The sequence below is a fragment of the Sparus aurata genome, chromosome 9 (assembly GCF_900880675.1).
Source record: "Sparus aurata chromosome 9, fSpaAur1.1, whole genome shotgun sequence".
Lineage (NCBI taxonomy): Eukaryota > Metazoa > Chordata > Actinopteri > Spariformes > Sparidae > Sparus > Sparus aurata.
Window position 1 is genome coordinate 5,588,495 of NC_044195.1, and position 19,634 is coordinate 5,608,128.

Sequence of the window (19,634 nt, forward strand, 5' to 3'; positions counted from 1 at the left end):
ACAGAATTAAATAAGAACAAAGTTTACTTCTACCAGCTTCTCGAATGGAGGAATTTGCGGTTGTCATGCATTGATTGAAATTTTTTGGACTGTTGGTTGGATGTAAAAAAAAAATCAAACTTGTCAAAATGGGCACTGGGTAGTTGTAGAGGGCATGTTTCACTATTTTCTGACCATCTACCAAATGAATAATCCTTAAAATGATCATCAGAACAGAAGTAATTGTTAGTTGCAGTTCTGAACATCACAGAACTCACGATGGTTACTTCACCAGGTTCCAGGTTTTGTAATTAAGACAAAGACGTTTATATTCAACTTCAGTCTTGCTACAACAATCGCGTGGCGAAGTCGACACACTCCAAACCAACAATTTTATTCATTCAAATGAACTGCAGCAGTCAGTGCTCTGATAACGTCTGCTCCCACAGTCCACTACTGCAATTGTCAACAACTAATACTTTTTATTCAGTATATATTTTTTTATAAACCCAAACTCCACCTTTACAACCCCACAGTTAGACTATGACTTTACCTTCCCTTATTGTGAACACTGTCACTCCATGTTGTGCTGGGCTTTTTGCCCCCTGGTTGGGAGTCATAGGTAAGGATCTAGATGCCAAATATCAACGCTTTACAAGTTACACAATCAAATAATGATCCACTCTAAATGAGTCAGCTGAATTAACCTTTATTGTGTCCAAGTACCTTTCAATTTCTTCCAACTACAACCAAGACAAGAAGAAGAAAAAAACATGAATTGTTGGGCTTAATTGGTGACATTTATGAGGGTTAGGCACCAGGATCAGAACACACCTAGGTTCCTTATCATTCCGCAGAGACACAACAACCAGATAAAGCAACAAGAGCACGGGGGGTTGGCTGTCCTGGTGGCCTTGTTTAGGATGAACTCATTCCTCACATTGTATGGGTGAACTAAGTCTGACATAATGAAGGCAGTACAGACTATGAGCTACTATCGCTTTTGTTAGCCTGTAGTCTCCTTTTGAAGTTTATGGCCTTGCAAAAAAATACAAGATTTAAACTCTAATTTCTTGTGCTTTTTGTGTAAAAGCATTATGAGTGCTGTGAAAGAGTGTGCTGATGTAATGGGCTGATAAATGCTCCATGTCTGTGTACTCCATCTGAATGTCCTTGAGCGCCACTCCTCCATTATCGATAATTAATGCATTTTGAATTTATTTGTGCTAATAAAAAAAAGCAAGATAAATGAAACCCTCCTACACACATGTGTTCACACATGCATGACCGCTCATAGACACACAATGGAAAAAAACCTCCCCCACTCTTCCTCCCTACCAATCACTTCACCACTGCTGCCGAGCCACGCTCATGTGCTTTGACCCAGATTTCCCTGGCAGACTCTGGGTCTGCTGATCTGAGGAGGAAGGCACTAAGTCTGTTTTGTGTGTGTGTGTGTGTGTGTGCGCGCGTGTGTGTGTTTGTGTGCGTGTGTGGGGCTGTAGCAGAGGGATATTCCTTGAAAACCAGAGTCAGAGTTGTGTAAACATGTGCCTTGTATAACCCAGATTCCAGGAAAGTTGAGAGTAAAACATAAATGAAACCAGAATGAACAATCACTTATAAATGAATTGAGTTTACTGACAATGGTTTACCAAGCATACCTGAGCTCATGTAGTAATATCCTTTATACAACTGCGTTGCACAAAGTGGTCATCCGTCCCTGCTTGTGAACAGCTGAGCCTTTTGATGATGCTCCTTTCATACCCAATCGTGATTCTATCACCTGTTACCAATGAACCTCTTTAGCCATGGAATGTTCCAAACAGGTGTTTCAGGAGCATCCCACAACTATCCCAGACTGTGGTTGTCCCCCAACCTGCTTGAAACGTGTTACTCCCATCAATTTCAGAATGCGAATACATTTACAAAAATCAATTATGTGTATGAGGAAACATTAAATAATTGTCTTTGTTCTGCTTTCAATGTCAAAATGGATCAGCAAATTATCCCATTCTGTCTTCATTATGGCTCAATCATTCTTTTTTGGACTTTGGCTTTGTACTAAAGATGCTCGTGGGAGAAGATTGCCTTCAGAGATTGAGGTGTATTTATCATGTAATCATCATGTGATGCTTGAGCCTCTATGAGGCGGTACTTATTGCGAATGTCAGCACGCTAACATGCTCACATTGAAAATGCGACAATTTTGCATAGTGTAGTGCCACCATGTATTGCTCAGAACACAAAGGACGGTGGAAGTTGGTGGAAGCGCTAATAATTTAGCAGTTGTTGGTAAATCATCCTTTTAACCTGATTTAACCTGGGATCCCCAGAGGTACTACAGTTCATCCTGAGGGGAACATGCATGTCCGAGCCACATTTCATGGCAATCTGTCCATTAGATGCCAGGACTTTTTTCTAAAAAGACAAACAAATCTGAACCCCATCTTGGTGCTGATTCAAAAGTCAAGGATCCCCTGGAGTCATCAGGACACATCATCAGAGTGCCATGAATGTCTTTGTGCCAATCCATGTTATACATTTTGGTCATAGGATTCGAGTGGAAGCTACTGGTGCAGCGAGAAGTAGTCATCATCACCAAAGTCAGTAAATACATCTGCTGTGGGACCATGATCTTGACTAAAGTTAATAGCAATCCATCCATATAGTTATTAGGACATTTCATGCTAGACTGATGGGATGGACAGGCCGATCAACAGAACTGGAAAGTTTTAATGTTATTACCTTCTAGACATGGAACAATAATGACTCTCTTCAGTTTCCTTCCCTTATAACCTTTGGAATGTGTCTCCATGAACACAGTGAACCATGAAAAATGCATGGTGGTGTCTCTGCTGCTGCTCTGTGTGTGTTTGAGTCAACAGTGGGAGGTAACCTGGCAAGCTACATCTCCCTGATTTGTTACCTGCCCCCAGGGACAGATGACTGTGATTACAAATGTTTCCACAGGGAAACATTGCGTACATAAAGGGACATCAGCAATTCAGCAAGTAGGATAGTAGATGATGGCAGACTGTAATTTCCAGTTGATGATCATTATCACAGCAACAAACTTTCAAAGGCTTTCATTTTACCTCTTTTTTCTTTAAAGGACTATTCTTTTGATTTGGCGCATTTTAAACTATCGGCTCAACATCACATTAAAGCATTTTTCAGTCTTTCCATCCATCCATCCATCCATCAAGCCATCCTCTTCCAGAGTCGCAGTGGCAGCAGACTAAGTATTGTATTCAAGACATCCCTCTCACTTTTCCATCTCCTCCAGGCGAGGTGAGGTATGTATCTGTCTGTCCAGCTCACACTCCCCTTTAATGTTGTGAAAAAGAAGACGCTTGGACTTCTTCACTTCACAATCAGCTGCCTAAGCGCATGCTGGAGGTTGCGGTATGATGAGGACGACAGCACCATGTCGTCTGCAAAACGGAACCTCTCCTCTACCCTTCCGTGCTTTGAAATCATGGCCATGAATATCACAAACAGGATTGGATACAAGAGCAAACCTTTGCCGAGTTCAGCACCCACTGAAAACGTGTTGGACTCTCTGCTGAGAATAAGGACATAGCTCTTACTTTAGTTCTACAAGGTCAGATGACATGTAGCTACAGCCCGGGTACCAATACCCAGTATATACCCAAGAAGGTTCCTTGGTGGACATGGTTCAGTCTTTTTCCAAGTACTCTAACTCCAACTAAAAAATACATGTAGACTTGATGGTCCTGAAACCCTGGATGAATAAAGGGCTGATCCACCGCTCTATGACGAGGACGGAGTCCGCATTGCTCCTCCTGAATCAAGGCTTGATAATCAGTCTAAGCCTCCTTCCCAACACCCTGGAGTAAACACTTGTCAAGAGACTGAGTGGTCTTATCCCCCAATAATTGCAGCACACCTTCCGATCCCCCCTTTTTGAAAACGTGGACCACCAACCCAGTCTGCCACTCTGCTGGTACTGCCCTCAAGGTCCATGTGACACTGAAGAGGTCAGTCAACCAAGACAGTCTGGCAATGTCCAGAGCCTTCATCATTGCAGGGTGCCTTGCCACCAAGGAAGATCTGGACTTCTTCACCAACTTCTGCCAGTCATATGTCAAGTGTGAATTGTCAAGTTTAACTGTTAAGAGAAAAGAAGACTAAATGTTCTAATAAGAATTATAATAGAATAATAGAATGTTTTACATTGATAATTCTGTAACAAGTGAGCAAACTCCGACTCCTGATGAAAACAATGTGAGTGTAAATGTACAAGATGTGGTTTGAACTTTTCACAGGTGTGTAGTTGAGATCAAAATGAAGCTGAGTTTGAAGGAAGGTGTGGTCTGTCCCATAAGTACTGGGTAATAAAGTAGTAATGACTCCTGGGTACTCGTGTAATTATGTAGTAATGACCACTGAATACTGGTTAGAATGTTGGCGTGTTGATGGGCGTTGTGACTGGTGCGATCCCTTAACAAGATGGTCATTGGACATTTTAGTCATTATAAGGACATGAACATTGTTTTATTTTGTTTATGTGTGTGTGTGTGTGTGTGTGTGTGTGTGTGTGTGTGTGTGTATGTGTGTGTTATGACAAAAAAAATATCCTAAATAAAATATAGGCTATGAAAACAGACCTAACCCTCACACAACCTACGGGTGCACTAGTCTGTTAGAGTGGTGTGTGCCATGATTTTGAGCATGGGCATCAGTTACACTCCACTGCATCTGTGTGCCTATTCATTTTTCATGCACTCTGTTTCAGTACTGTCGGGCTCTCCGTTGGGTCCCTGTGTTTCCAGAGGATGGCAGCAGCGAGGGGGTGCTGGCTGTTGTTGATGCTGAGGAAGCTTCTCCTCCACTTCTGCATCTGAGAGGAGGAGAGACAGGCATCAACTTCCTGTGCGATCTCTGTTCAGCTGAGTTCAGCCTGGCTGCCTCTCCGGGAGGCTCGTAGCTCTGCAGACCGGGGAGGAGGGAGCCCTCTGTGTGCGGTGTATGGCTCTGAGAGACGCCTGGGACCTCCGTGCAGCGGCAGCCGTAAATGTGGATTGTTTACCCCGGTGGGTCGAGTCGTTCCTGCTTCCCCGCCTCCCCGCGACTGCGACTGGCCGCCTCGGCTCAGCAGCGTCCCCGCAGATAGCGTCAGTGGAGCGGGGCTGATGGCCGTGGTGCTCACCCCGGCCTTCATCATCAACCGCCTGTGCGTCTGCTAGAGAGCTACAAGAAGCCGCGCTGCTACATCTACACGCCTCTAGTCCCGCGGGAAGACCGGAGAAAGGAGGGGAGGAGCGGCGTTTGGGGCTCAGCATCGCACCGTGCATGGTGCCGCGGTGTCGGAGGGAGTGGATGAGCAGCCGGAGCTGACCCAGAGATGGCTGTCCTCAAACTGGCCGACCAGGTACAGCTGCTAGCTGCGGTTAGCTTAGCCTTTAAACGGGCAGCAGGGCATTTAACGCTTCAGCCCACTGCCCCTGTTTGTTGGAAATGTCATTTTAATATCGCGGCTCATCTTTGTGTCGCCTCTCTGGGCGTTTTGTGAAACACAGATGCAGTGAATCATGTCTCCCCTGTAGACTGTGGACACAACACATTCATTAAGAGCTCCGAACTGGACGATTGGTGTCTGATTTTCGTCTTAGTCGGTAGTGGCTAAAATTTTCGGTGTTCCGTTAAAATTAGCACGGCCCACTTCTCAGTGACTTCCTGCTCTGTTTCCTTCCGCAAGCATCCCCAGGGCTGCACACAGCGAGTGTCCTCAATCAGACAGAAAATAGCTGGAGCTAAGAGCAGATGTGTGTGTGTGTGTGTGTCCATCCACAGTGCTGTGTTAATGGACACACAGTTGTGTCGTGTTTAATGGAACGGACCCCCAAATGCAAAAACCAAACATCCCTGTCTGATCAGATATTCGACCCAAGGAGACATATTGAAGAAGTTAGCTAAGCGGTCCACCATCAGGTCTGTCAGGGAGCTGCTGAGGGGCTCACATGAGACTCCTCAGCAGGGTCTGCACTCTCAGTCTCAGCTTTAACAAGAAGCCTTTAAAGGGTAACTCCACCAGGTTTACACACTAAAGTGTGCTTACAGGTCTGGTATGTATGTGATGACTGCGTATGTGAAAAAAGTAGTATGAAAACCTATTTTGGCTCCAGAAGAAGCTGCATCTACTCCAATAAATCATCTCCAGTGATGTCACTCAGTGGCTTAGTTGCATTGTGGGTGATGTAGGCTCTAGATTTTGAAAAGGAAGAATAATTTGTGGAATAAAAATGGTGATAGCTATAGTCCTGCTTGTTTTTTTTAAACTGACATAATGAATACAATAGTGTCATAGGAGTGTAGTGCCAGACCAGTAACTGCTAAAGGCTCCATATTACTTTCTTTACGTATGCAGTGGTCTAAGAGTTTCTTTGTGGATGAGTTTTCTGTGAAACACATGCTTAAGATATGTACATGTCTCGTTCTGCGACATAAAATACACAATTAAATGTCCCACAAGTTGATTGTAAAGCTGTTACATGTGTTAAAAATGGCGGTTGCTAACAAGTGTCTAAATGAGACTACAGAGGTTGTCGGGGACAAAAAACATAATCACAGCGAACACAGAGACTCATCAACGCTGACTTTAGAACTTGTGGATTTATCGATGTATAGAAAACCCTGTATAGTAATTGTGTAGTAAGACGCTCAGTGGTGGTGACGTTCGAGTCATGTGACCGTGATGTAGCCTAACATTAACTTTTCACTTCTAGATTTTATTTGCACTTTGAAAATCACTAAAACGTTGTAAGTATCATGAACTTATGTCTGCCACGCAGCTTATTTTCAGCAGTATTTCAAAATCCAATGAAAAAATGTCATAGGCTCTTTATCGAGGCGACTATGGCGATGCTAACTTTTGGGCTAGCCTCTGAAAATGGGTCATCGCTACACCACTCTATATGCACGTACCCAAATCCTGTAAATATGCTTTAATGTTTAAAATTGGAAAAACTAGAACATCCACAGTTTCACGACAAACGGGGTATCCTCTGTCGGCTGAGGAAGACTGTGTGATACAGTCCCTGGAAACCCTGGAGTGCAAGATTGTTTAGTCGAGGTCAAGAATCAACCATCAAGCTCAAATATCTGAAATGGTTTAGCTTTGCTGCCGCTAACAGATCTTTTCTCTGTTGGTTAAGTTGTAGATGTATTTTCTATGAATTGACTTATTGCTCCGTCTGTAGAATATATTGGAAAATAGAGAAACGTCTCTGAGCCAAACATGTTTAGTTTACAATAATATAAAACTAAAAAAGGCAGGGGATCCTCAGGCTGGAGAAGGTGAAAGAGGTCACCATACTTTGTAGATTTAATTTGGCGTATAGCTCCATGACTGTTCGGTGGGCAGATGGCAAACCTCCAATGCTGTTCCTGTCAGTGGTGTATAGTGTAATGATTAGAGCGATAGCCACCCCACAGTTCCCTCAGCTTCAGTCTGAGAGCTGCTTCTCTCTCTGCTCTCACTTCTGCAAACTCACAGACTTGTGTTCAAGTTTCCGTCTGTTTTAAAATGATCTCTGTGAATCTGTTAATGAGCACGTGAGACCAAGAACGGCACTGGAATCTAAAGAGACAGCAGAGTCTGTTCCCTGAAATGTAGAACGTAGATCTGTTGCATCTTTGTCAGTCACGTCATATCAGATCCTTCGTTAACTTCAAGGGAGGGAAGAACTGTTTTTTTTTTTTATGTAACCCAGAACTGTGAGGCTTCCTGTTATTTTCAGACAACATGCTGATGTTGCCTGATAGCTGGATGCCTCAGCTCAGCAGACAGCTCAGTGGCTTATGGATTTTTTTCTTCTTTTTTTTTTTGTGCTGCCTTTCATCATGTGCTGATCAAGAGAGAGTCACATGCAAATCTGCTAGAGGATCTTTGTAAACCTGTGATATTAACACTAACCCTAAGCCTAGCCCCGTCTCCATTTTTAGTATGGAATGTGAGGTCATGAGGGTCAAGGTCACTGGTGAAAAGATATGAGGGTCAAAACTGGTTTTGTGCAGCTCCGATGTCTTAAGTCTCCTCAGATGCACACACTGGTGATGTTTCTTTGTTAACAGCCATTTAATGTTGTTTATGCTACTAATGTATCTATGCATGATACTGAAGGGCTTTTTTTGGGTAGAAGCATCATATTTCCACGAACAGAATACAAAAGAAGCACAGGAAGTTGTTGACTTTTGACTTTCCGCCCCAGCACTGCTCTGCGTATAGAGTGTGTCTCTCAGGGATGTGCACATGTACGCTTATCAGATTTCCTGTGTTTTTTCTCCTTAACCCTTGTTTTAAACATAGGTTTCCTCTATTGTTTCCTGTGTCTGTTGTAGCCAGGTAAAACATTCAGACGACCTCTCTCCTTGCCTTTAAGGTACTTCCAGAGGGAATATTAACATGCAGAATGGAGGATTTTGATTTAGCACGTCGCTGTTAGGAGGGCATCAGGAGCCTGCTGGGTGACCCTAAGGGGAAGCAGATGAGGTAGTTAAAGGCCTGTCACCTCAGGCATCGGAGGAAATGAAGACATGGCTGTGGAGACACAAAACAGGACATACTGCATGTGTGTGTTACTGTGCTTGAGATATGATGTTTAAGTGTCTCAGGTCAGCCTGTGTGTGTGTGTGTGTGTGTGTCTGTGGAATGAAAACAGATGTAATCTGACGGAGGAAGTTAGTGTAGGATAAGAATGAGAGAATAGATGATAGAGGGAAGAATCTGTATGTTCTTTCAGCAGTACCAGTGGAGTCCTGAATGAAGAACAGTCATTGTTGTTGGTTTTCAAAATGGTTTGGTTGACACTTGTTGGACCTTATGGCTATGGAGAAATGTGTGCCAGTGTCCCTGTGTGGACATATGTGTGATGGTGTGTGGTGCAACAGTGAATTATTGAGATAACCTACAGAGGGGATAGCAGAACATGGCAGGTATCAGCAAGACCAGTACAGAGAGCTTAAGTCCTGCATCACATCCGGGCCAGTGTTCTGTAAGGGTCCAGACACATCAAACCAACATCAAAGAATAACTGGCGACAGCACTCGACTGTTGTGTCGGCTCACATCGCTGTGTCTCAGCCAACAAACTGACCATGAGCACACCCCCAGCACTGCAGCAGTCGGCCAGCTGGATCAGTCCTAGTTCGTCAGTCTAAAACTGGGAAACCAGAAGACTCAGAACTGCAGATCTGCTTAAACTATTGTTCTGATAAAGCAGGGTTTTTTCACACCCCCCTCACTGATGCAGACACTTCTAATCGACTTCAGCGACAGGCTCAAAGTGGCTTCAGCTTTTCCTCCTGCTACTTCCTCTTCTGATGGACTGATTCGCTGAGCTGAACAGCCAATCAGAGGGATTACTTTCCAACAGGGGCTGAGTAGTGCCAGTGGGGCAGGACACATGCAGAAACTCGGGCCACAGACGCTGTCTGGGCCCTAACTCAATGCATTCTCTCATTAAGCATTTCTGTCATCAAGCCTACTGGTGTCACTTTGTCTCTTTAGTCCCCCTTAGATCCTGCTGTGATCTGTCATGGTTTCTGTTCTCACATGGCACCCATGAGATTTACAATGATAAAACTTGCAGCGTGAAACAGTCAGTCGTTGCTAAGTTGACTGGCAGCTGGTTAGCTAGATATTAGCTTCATGGGTTGATTGGAGAGCGTGTCCCACACTGTCATTTTAATGTTTCTAGCTGACTCATATGAAAACCAAAGGGATCCAAAATATGCATTTTATGTCCTTACATTATAAAATTCAAACTCAGTGACACGTATCGATGGAAAAGCGACTAAAGCTAACAGTAGCAGTCTCCAGGTAATAGAGATTGCATCCTCAACAACTGCTAATCAATAGCAGCATTTTTCTTGTATGCAAGGTAGTTAGTTAGCCCTAGTGTTATAGCACAGTGTTAGTGGCTGAGCAGACATAATGAGGATAGAGGGAGTTGAGAAGTGGGGAACGGTGACATGCTTTGCTATTCCCACTCCTAACAGAGGATCAATAAAGAATGACCTAGACCTTTTCTGTATACTGATAGGAAGGTCCGATTTTCTGGGAGACCGGGAAAGTGTCTCTGAACCCTCCTGTATTGAATTTCTATTTCATTTTAGCCACTTTGTTAAAGTTTGTGTGTCGGTGTAGAGGTATGTGTCGAGGAAATGTTCTCATTCATGCTCGCACTCCATAAATCTCCCTGCCTTTCTTGTGCCAGCACCAGTCTCCCAAAGTCCCCATGGCGATCACAGACTCAACACTGTGACAGGGGACTGTTGCCAGCTGAGTTTTTGTGCGTGTAGACTGGCAGGAATGTGTGTGTGTGTGTGTGTGTGTGTGTGTGTATGTGTGTGTGTGTGTGTGTGTGTGTATGTGTGTGTGTGTGTGTGTGTGTGTGTGTGTGTGTGTGTGTGTGTGTGTGAGTGAGGGAGTGCATGTGGAGCACTTAGAAAGAAAGGCATAAGCTAAAGAGGCCGTATGCTGCCAAGTGTTTGCTGCTTCTTTAAAGGCACAGCCCCCCTTTCTTTCTCATTCACTACTCTCTACCCTAAATGTGCTCTTCCTCCCTCCATCTCTGATCACTCTGCTCAAGTAAGTGCTGATTAAAACCTGAATCACTGCTTACCAGCTGTGAGCTTGAGTGAAAATGTTGCTGGCCGTCTAATCGACACGAGAAAGCAGCAAGGAAGGAGCACCATCCTCTCCCTCCTTTCATTTCTGTCACCCACGTCATTCCTCTTTGGCCATGTGCTTTCTGCTTTGTGGCATGGAATCATTGCTTGCTATGATAATAGGTGGAAGTTTCACAGTAGAAAGAGTGACAGATATGTCTAAAGCAGCCGCTCTGCTACCTCCTGTTTAACCAGTTTGAGTTCGACCTCCTCGGGAAAGTTTGAGTACTTTTGTATCACATGGAATATGTTAAGGTCTGAACTGCCAAGTACCTGAAGCTAGCTTTTAATATCCAGCCAGATTCACAGTTTCTCTGTTTTTGTTATGATAGGATGATTCTATATATGTTTTTCTTTTTCTTTTTTCTCTGTGTTTTATCAAGGAATAGAACAAAAGTAGGGGAAGTGTACTTACTTTCTTACTTTCAGTGGGTTGAAAAGATTCGTGGCACTGTCACAGTTTATCTGACTGCCCAGTGCGCCTCACCGTGACAACTCTAGAAAGTCACTGCAGTTTGCTGAGAAAATATTACAGCACCTAATGGTGCGTTAGGGTTTTTTTCCACTGTTTGTGTAGGGACTAAACAACCGACATACAGCATGTTGATGAGTGAACTTAAGAGGTTTGGAAGGTGTACTTTTGAACTTCGGCAGAGAGCAAGGCCTAGCTGTTTAGCCCTGCTCCCACTCTTGCAAAGCTAAGCTAATCACTGCCTGCTCTCGCTCCGTAGCTGGCAAGTAAACATCAGTCTGCTCCTCTAACTCTCTGAAAGAAACCAATGAAACATATTTCCCCCAAACTGTATCGTATATATAAAACTGGAGCCAGCAAGTGGTTAGCTTAGCTTAGCATAAAGATTGGAAACAAGGGCTTGCTTGGATTTGAAATAATAATCATCACAATAATGATAATAATAATAAAATCCACCTCCTAGCAGCTCTAAAGCTCACTCATTTATATGTTATATCTCTTGTTTGTGTAAAATAGCAAAAACTATAGTGTGACTTTTAATAGCGGGTTATATTTGACTTCAACAAAGTTCTTCTTCAGCTTCAAAATTAATCAGCTCTTCATCTTTTTTTAGTCAAAACTTCAAAACTTTTAATAGTATAATTTGGTATCATCAAGCTCTGCTACCAGTATCTCCGTATTTCAACAACACCTGCCTGTCCTTATGGAGGAGTAAGATGATGATGTGGCATTACACCAGAATCAAATTCAAGAAAAAAAAAAACGGTCAGATGAGGAAGTGCTGTCACTCTGTGCATACACGTGTGCTCTTTTTTTTCAAAGCAGAAGTGAAACGCTCCTCTGTGGTTCCTCTCTCTTGTTTCTGAGAAAGAGAGGCTGTGCAACAGGAAGTGAGGCTGGAGGTGGCAGAAACACACAGGAAGTGAAGTGAGGCCAGACTTAGTTACATCTTTGACATTGACTTTCAGCGTTAGATGTTTAAGTAATCAATGTAGCAGATGAGACTCGTTTAAGTTTGTAGAAAATGACTGAGTCAGCCACATGCAGCCACAAACAGATGTGAACTATTATAACAGCTGACCATTTGTTATCATGTTGCTATTTTTTTTATTTGATATATTTAATCCTTTTTTGCTAGAGTTGGGTCATAATTCTATATTATTTTTTAAGATCAGATTCAAACATTATTGTAACAAGTTAATGCAGTGCATATTTTTAGGTCAGTCTTCACTTACAGCTTCTAAAGTGTAAAGTGAGTGATGGGGATTATATTGTCATCATGATATGCAATATTAAATTGCAAATATTGAATATCATGTACATCAATATGTTTCTCACGTTTTTATATTAAAGTAGCTACTAGGAACTTTCATGTTTTGTAAATTCTGACGTCCCCTGTGGAGACAAAGGCAGTCAGCTGTGTTTTAGTGCCGTACAGTACCACCAGATGACAGCAGCTTCTTTCCCACAGGCTGCTAGACTTGTCAATTAAACCGCAGCAATCCACCATAAAAAAAATCACTTTGATTTTGTGATCCATCCATATAAGTTGGTATCTGACATAATGTCAGGCACTACGAGTAATTATAATAATGACTATATACAAGCAGGTCTTCTCTCTGATGGTCCTGTCTGCTTATCTACTGTAGGTCATAAAACACCATCAATTCTAACATAGAGACTTCCATTACCAGTAAAAGCTAAGTAGTATGTGTAATCATAATGATTAATAATAACTTTTACATTCTAATCACAATTTTACGGTAAGGTAACTTTATATATCAAAACAAAATGGAGATAACCCAGTAAAGCTACAGGTTGATTAGTAGCTTCAATGCTCTTTCCTCTTTGCTGTGGAACGTTTGACGGATTTTCTGAGGACAGTTGTGTAATGTGGTTCTTCACTATTTACACTCCTCTGCAACGCAAGCAGACAAGTTAGAGAGACGAGCAAAAACTAGCCTGCTCTAACCTTTCAGCTGTCTGCCCCTCGCCCTGCAGGTCAGAGCGGTCAGTCCACAGTCTCTCAGGTACTGTACTCTACACTTTAGAGCTTTTTCAGAGCTAAACAATGAGCTGAATTCTCTGTAGGTTCATCATGACTACTTTTCCCTTTCTTATTGTCACATTGTTTTGACTTTGTCAGTTACTGATGATAGACAATTAAAGATCGTCCTCATGATGTTGTCGACCTCCTTCATGTTAACTGCAGGCCTTTTTCTCCTAACCAGTGCTGACATCTGTTCCTCTAAAACTTATAGTGCTGCAGCAGTGCAGATTGCCACTGATAGCTGCTCTGCGTGTGTGTGCATTTGTGTGTCAAGGGCCTCTATTTACCTCATATCTGATCCAGGATAGAAAATAAGGGTTTCAGAGACATGACCTCCACGCAGTGCCCTTCAATTAAGTTTTGTTCCCTACATTTTATTTTTTGGATCTCTATCTACAACAACAGTTTCTCTGTTTACCAGAAAATATTTGGTCCTGTCCAGGGATGCAACTAATATTTATTTTCAGGGTTAATAAATCTGTTAGTTTATGTGTCGATTAGCTGACGATATTCAGTGTTCTGTCATAGAGGAGGAAAGGAGACAGAAAATATTCACATTCACGAAGCTAGAATCAGAGAATTTGTACCTTTTTACTCTGGTCAATAAATCAGTAATTCTTCTCAGCGCTAGTCCTGTCTACATGCAGGAAGTGAGTTTTTAAAAGTCATGTTGGTAATCAAGAGCAGTTTTGTATACAGTGTATAGTAGGCTACAGTCTTATGGTAGCCCTCCTTGCTCCGGCTTTTGTAAACAGAGCAGCCTTAAGTCAAACATCTGCTCACACACACACACACACACACACACGCACACACGCACACACACCCACACACACACACACAGAGCCATATACCGTGGGAAGGATCATGCTTGGTCTCCTCTTCCATAATGAGCAGGAAATATTCCCCCCCAACAAGTCATTTCGTCACATCGCCTTGCTTTGAGAAATTCATTGACTGTTTAAATTGATCATGTGCACTTCCATGTCTTACATGTTGCCTCTGGTCATGTGACGAATGTCTCTGACTGTTCTTCTGTCTTCCCTCTCCTCCTCTCCACAGCCCCCGCTCATCCAGGCAATCTTCAGCGGAGACCCTGAAGAGATCCGAATGCTCATATACAAGTCTGAAGACATCAATGCTCTGGTGAGCACGCACGCGCACGCACGCACACACGCACGCACACACACACACACACACGCACGCACGCACACACGCACGCACGCACACACACTCACTCCATCAGCTTTGACTGCATTTGAGCATCAAGCATCACTGAGTCCTCTGCCTATAAATTTAGATGACACAGGATTTTGCTAATAGCTGGTGCCTCAGCGGCTCATATTGATTCCACATGTATGTCCATTACAACTGTACATGTCTGATACATAGGATTGACATATTCTCTTAAACTCAGAATCATTATCTGTGTCAATGCAAATCCAGATCCTTCCTCTAAACCATCTGCTTTTAGGAAAACTAAAATCACAGTTCAGTGCCAATCGTCTTTTCCCCTCCTTTCTCTTCAGCCCCAACTTCCTGTAGCAACCAGCACCCTAGGGTGAAGGGAGGAGGGCCACAGGTCAAAAGTCAGTAAAGCCATAGTTCAGAGCGTGTGTTTATTCACATCAGGTCATATGGATGTAAATGCATAACACATGTTTGTACCGGAGCAGCACAGGATGTGGGCTCGCCTGCTGTCCTGTTCTCCTCTCTGCTGTATTTAGTCTCTCATGTGTGTTGATGGCGGCCTGCTACAGGACTCCCACGTCACCGTCATTGTCCACTTTAGAAGTGTTTTTGTTGGAGAGGCTGCATTCGGCCCTGTCACATGGACATGTTGGGTGGTCATCTGGACCGGGATGCGCTGTGTGTCTGTGTGTGTGAGCTGCCTGAGAAGAACAATGGATGTGTTGACTCTGATCGCCCTGACACTGATCCTCAGCTCATCATCTGTGAACAGATCTCACTGCCTCTTCTGTTCAGTCAGAGGAGGCGATGTCAGATTCCAGCCTGGGTCATTTAATGCCAGCTCACACAGAATTTTAGAACTTGTCCCTGTTCATGTCATGGTTTGGTTTAAACTTTCATTAAATTCATTGGACCTCAACAAAATCATACAGATGTACTCTCCCAATACTTTTTTAGTTTTTAGTTTTTGAAGTGTGGTCCTCAGAGCTGAATTTAATATCTGTGATGTTTCTCACCTCTCTCTTATTTCACACTGGGTTGGGTTTATATTTGTGCTGAACGTCAAAGAGTCCCTGAGGATAAACTCCAAGAAGTATTCATTTAAAAAAGTTGTTGCAGAATGTTTAAAGTTATCAAATTAATAACAGTAACTCATGTTTTACCCTAAGAAATTCATCCGCTTTCAAATGAATATCTCCACTAGTTTTCATTTTCTTTGATTCTGTGTAGCACTAATATAGTTCTGTCGCAGCTAAGAAGAGCCTCAATAGGTATCACACAAAAAATAGAAAAACACAGTACAGATGTGCAGTACATGTGTCAACCTGTTTAATAAAACCACTGAATGTTATGTAACAGCTTGTGGAATGTATGAAAAATGTGCTATTTTCAAAAAAGATTTAAACGATTGGAGCAAATAGAACATGTTTGACACCTGTTGTGTAATTGATATGAACACTTATAGTGTAGTTTCTGGGAAATAAAACAATACATTTTGGGGGGAAAATATAGTCATAATGTCTTAAAAATGTTCAGCTCTAAATCTGTCAAGTGAGATCTGAGGCACAATTTTTTTTTATGGAGGTTGAAATCACTTTTAACTACATTAACTTGCACACTACACAGAATCCACATTTGGTTTCAAAAATTTAAATCTCTGCTAATTTTCACTGAGTCAAAAATGATTCATTGTAATTAATTTGATCAATGAAAAATATTCAGGAACAACTATTTAAACAAATACATGTTGAGAATCATCCTCAGAGTCTCTTCGATGTTCAGGAAGTTCAACACGATAAAGAGAGAAATAAGCAGTTGGTGAGGTTTAGAATAGACAGACAACGAATCATGAAAATGCTGAAATTCATCTCTGAGGGGAAAACTCTAAATACTTTCTAAATAAGTATAGTTATAGGATTTTGAAGGGTCCCATGAATGTAATAGATGTTCTGATATGATTCTTTTCAAGGAAATCCATGACATGAACTGTGAGGACTGATAAAATGACCCATCAGTGAAAGGGCTCGAGCTTTTAGTGGACCGGTGCATTGTGTACATTCAGCTGACTCTAGAGATGCAATTCAAAGGGCAGTAAGTTACTGACAGCTGATACTGACTGGTCAGACTTTGTGTTATTAACTGATGTGATCGTATTTCATGTCTGGCTGATTTTAGGCTCTAGTGATAAAAAACATTCTCCAGCTCTGACTTGGGAAAATGAGGGAATGTAAATCTTTGGCGTTGAGATCAAAACTGGAGTATGATATTGTCACTGGATGAAACCCTGCAGTACCTCACCAGCTTTCTAAGCAAGAAGTAACTCTGTGACTTCCTCCCTCAGGATGCAGAGAAGCGCACCCCGCTGCATGCTGCAGCCTTCCTGGGCGATGCTGAAATCACGGAGCTCCTCATCCTCTCTGGTAAAATTGTTGCTCTCCTGTCTGCGTTTTCATCCCCCTCCATCTTGTATCCGCTGTTCTTGCTTCTGAAAACGTTTCTTAGAAAGCCTACAGCACAGTGGCGTGCACAGACTTTTTGAAGGGCAGGGGCGAAAAGAAGGGCACTTTAGCGCGCGTTTTGGCTCCCAAGAGGGCACTTTAGCGCATGTTTTGGCTCCCAAGAGGGCACTTTAGCGCGTGTTTTGGCTCCCAAGAGGGCAGTTTATCATGTTTTAACCAGCCAAGGGGGCAGTTAAGTGTGTTTTGCCAACCAAGAGGGCACTTTGGCACGCTTTTTTGGCTCCCAAGAGGGCACTTTAGCGCACATTTTGGCTCCCAGGAGGGCACTTTAGCGCTCATTTTGGCTCCCAGGAGGGCACTTTAGCGCACATTTTGGCTCCCAGGAGGGCCACGAGGGGGGGCGACTGCCCCCCCTGCCCCCCCCCCCCCCCCCCCCCCCCCCCCTTGTGCACATCACTGCTACAGCACATCTGCAGCAACAGTCATTTCATTCATGACATTAAATTGCCTAAATTCTTGATGATTTCTTGTGTAGTTATTGAGTTACTGGATAAGGGCAGAGTCTCACCTTTCAGTATGATATTACAAATTGAAATGTTTCAATCCTTGGAGGATCCCTGTTCTTGATCATTTTTACTCTATATGTCATTAAAAGGTACTTTTGTAGGACTGAAATGTTGCAGCCTGTGTATCCCACTGACTGTTATTGTTGTCCTTTCTGCTCCTTGTTCTCTACAGGGGCCCGGGTCAATGCCAAAGATAACATGTGGCTCACTCCTCTCCATCGCGCCGTGGCATCTCGGAGTGAGGTGAGCACACACACACACACACACACGCACACACACACACACACACACACACACACACAAAGTTCCAATCCTTTCTTTTTTCTCCAAAACAACAACAACTCCAGCAGCGCAGCGATGAGTCCTCACAGCGACACAGGTGTCACAGTTAAACCACACCTTGTGCATTCATCAGTTTCTAGCCCCTTCGCAGCACACTTGCATACTTCTCAAGCTTTGTGAATCTGGGTCAAAGCAAGTCATCAGCCACAGCATTCTCCGTGCCCAAACAGGTACTTCAACATGGCTGGAATAGCAGGGAGAGGATTCTTAGTGGTGTGACAAAGGCTTTATATACACACAGAGGCTTTTATGAGTGTGTTTGTTTGTTTGCATTGTAGGATTATAATAAAAAGTGCTTTTTCAGGACCAAAACTGATACAGATTATTAACAATCAAGGAGACTGAACACCGATATTTTTGACCGAGATTCCTTTGCAGTAAAGTTGAAACTGTGTCTTTGAATGAAGCTGCTCTGTAGGGTGAACAGACTGTGGCTGGGTGGGTGTATCCTTTAGGCTCTGAGCTGACATCTCATTTCACTGATGTCACTGATGCTCTGTAGCTCTGTAGATGGTACCAGCAATGTTCTGGACGGTTAAATCAGCTGCTGTAGAGCCTTCCTCTCTTGGGCAGAGCACGAATCATGCCAGTTTGTGATGTTTCCAGTTAGGATGCTTTCTATTGCTTCCAGCAATGTTCAGTCATGCTACGGATAAAACAGTTTTCGCTCCATTGAGGGATATATTAAGGGAGCAACCAGTACATACATATGGAATTTGGACACAAAAATAAAAGTTTGAAAAGTAAATATATTGCAGATGGTTGTGATTTACAGCGTGTTGCTTTAATATTAACATTGAATACATCGCTTTCTTTCTTTTCTGTGTTGTCTCAGAGTTGATACAGACATAAAAAACACTTCAGAAAGTCTTTCTCTCATATTGATTATATCTGCCTCACTAAACACTGCTGATTTTGTTCTCTAAACAAACAATTCAATATTCTCACTCAAAAATGCAATCACAATAGCCTGGCTAAAAAACCCTTCTGTTGTTGTTTGTGTGTTTTGGTTCTTTGTGTCTGTTGGACCACATTATATTGAAAGATGTTTTCTAATTTCCAATCTTTCACAGCTCAACATTCACCGTTCTGGTATTGTCTTTTGTTAATTTCACGTGAAACAGACAAAAAAAATGTACATGTGACTGTCATACTGTGTTGTTTATAAGGAACAGTAATTAAACACATAAGTGAGTTGATTATCTATTTATCTATTAAACACGCTCTCTTTGATGCTATTTGTCAGGAGGCCGTGCGAGTTCTGATCCGCCACTCAGCTGATGTGAACGCACGGGACAAGAACTGGCAGACGCCGCTGCATGTTGCTGCAGCCAATAACGCACTGCGATGTGCTGAGGTCATCATCCCGCTGCTGAGTAGTGTCAATGTGTCGGACCGAGGCGGACGCACCGCCCTGCATCATGCAGCCCTCAACGGCCACACTGAGGTACTGCAGAGACTAACTGACATTGTGCCCGTCAGATGTGTTTGGTCAGTAAAATGATATGATTTGCCTGTTTTCTGCAGCACTCTCCACTTGCTGTAGTCCACTAATAAAAAGGGCTGTGATCTAACGGTCCTTTTTTTGCTATTTCAGTTGAATAGCTCGGTTAGGGAAACAAGTTGTTAAGGGCAGCTCCATCACCGGAGTTATTGTGTGGGCTGTTGATTTTAAAAAACACTTCTTGTTTCAGATAGAATCATTCACAAATATGTCAAATCTAAAATTAACAATGAGAGGCGGCAGATTTCTGAGGCTGAACTGAATGGACTCTATTTCTGCCCGCCGCTGTCTCTCCTGAGTGTTTATGCAACAACTGAGCCAACTGACGAGATGTATTTACAATGCTGTTATATAAAGACCATCACCCACACACACAC

The 19,634-nt window shown here is 42.9% G+C and overlaps 1 protein-coding gene across 3 annotated transcripts in view; it reads left to right on the top strand.

Moving 5' to 3' along the window:
* Positions 1-4,721: 4,721 nt before the first annotated feature.
* Positions 4,722-19,634, top strand: part of ankrd44 (ankyrin repeat domain 44) — a 34,086-nt gene continuing 19,173 nt past the window's right edge. Inside the window, exons 1-5 of one of the 3 annotated variants that reach the window (XM_030429216.1) lie at positions 4,722-5,377; positions 14,258-14,341; positions 16,728-16,806; positions 17,584-17,654; positions 19,000-19,200. In XM_030429216.1, coding sequence (XP_030285076.1) covers positions 5,351-5,377; positions 14,258-14,341; positions 16,728-16,806; positions 17,584-17,654; positions 19,000-19,200 — 462 coding nt within the window. In that variant the 5' untranslated portion in view covers positions 4,722-5,350. The remainder of the gene's footprint in view (positions 5,378-14,257; positions 14,342-16,727; positions 16,807-17,583; positions 17,655-18,999; positions 19,201-19,634) is intronic. The other 2 variants (XM_030429217.1, XM_030429218.1) reach the window with 2 other exon arrangements.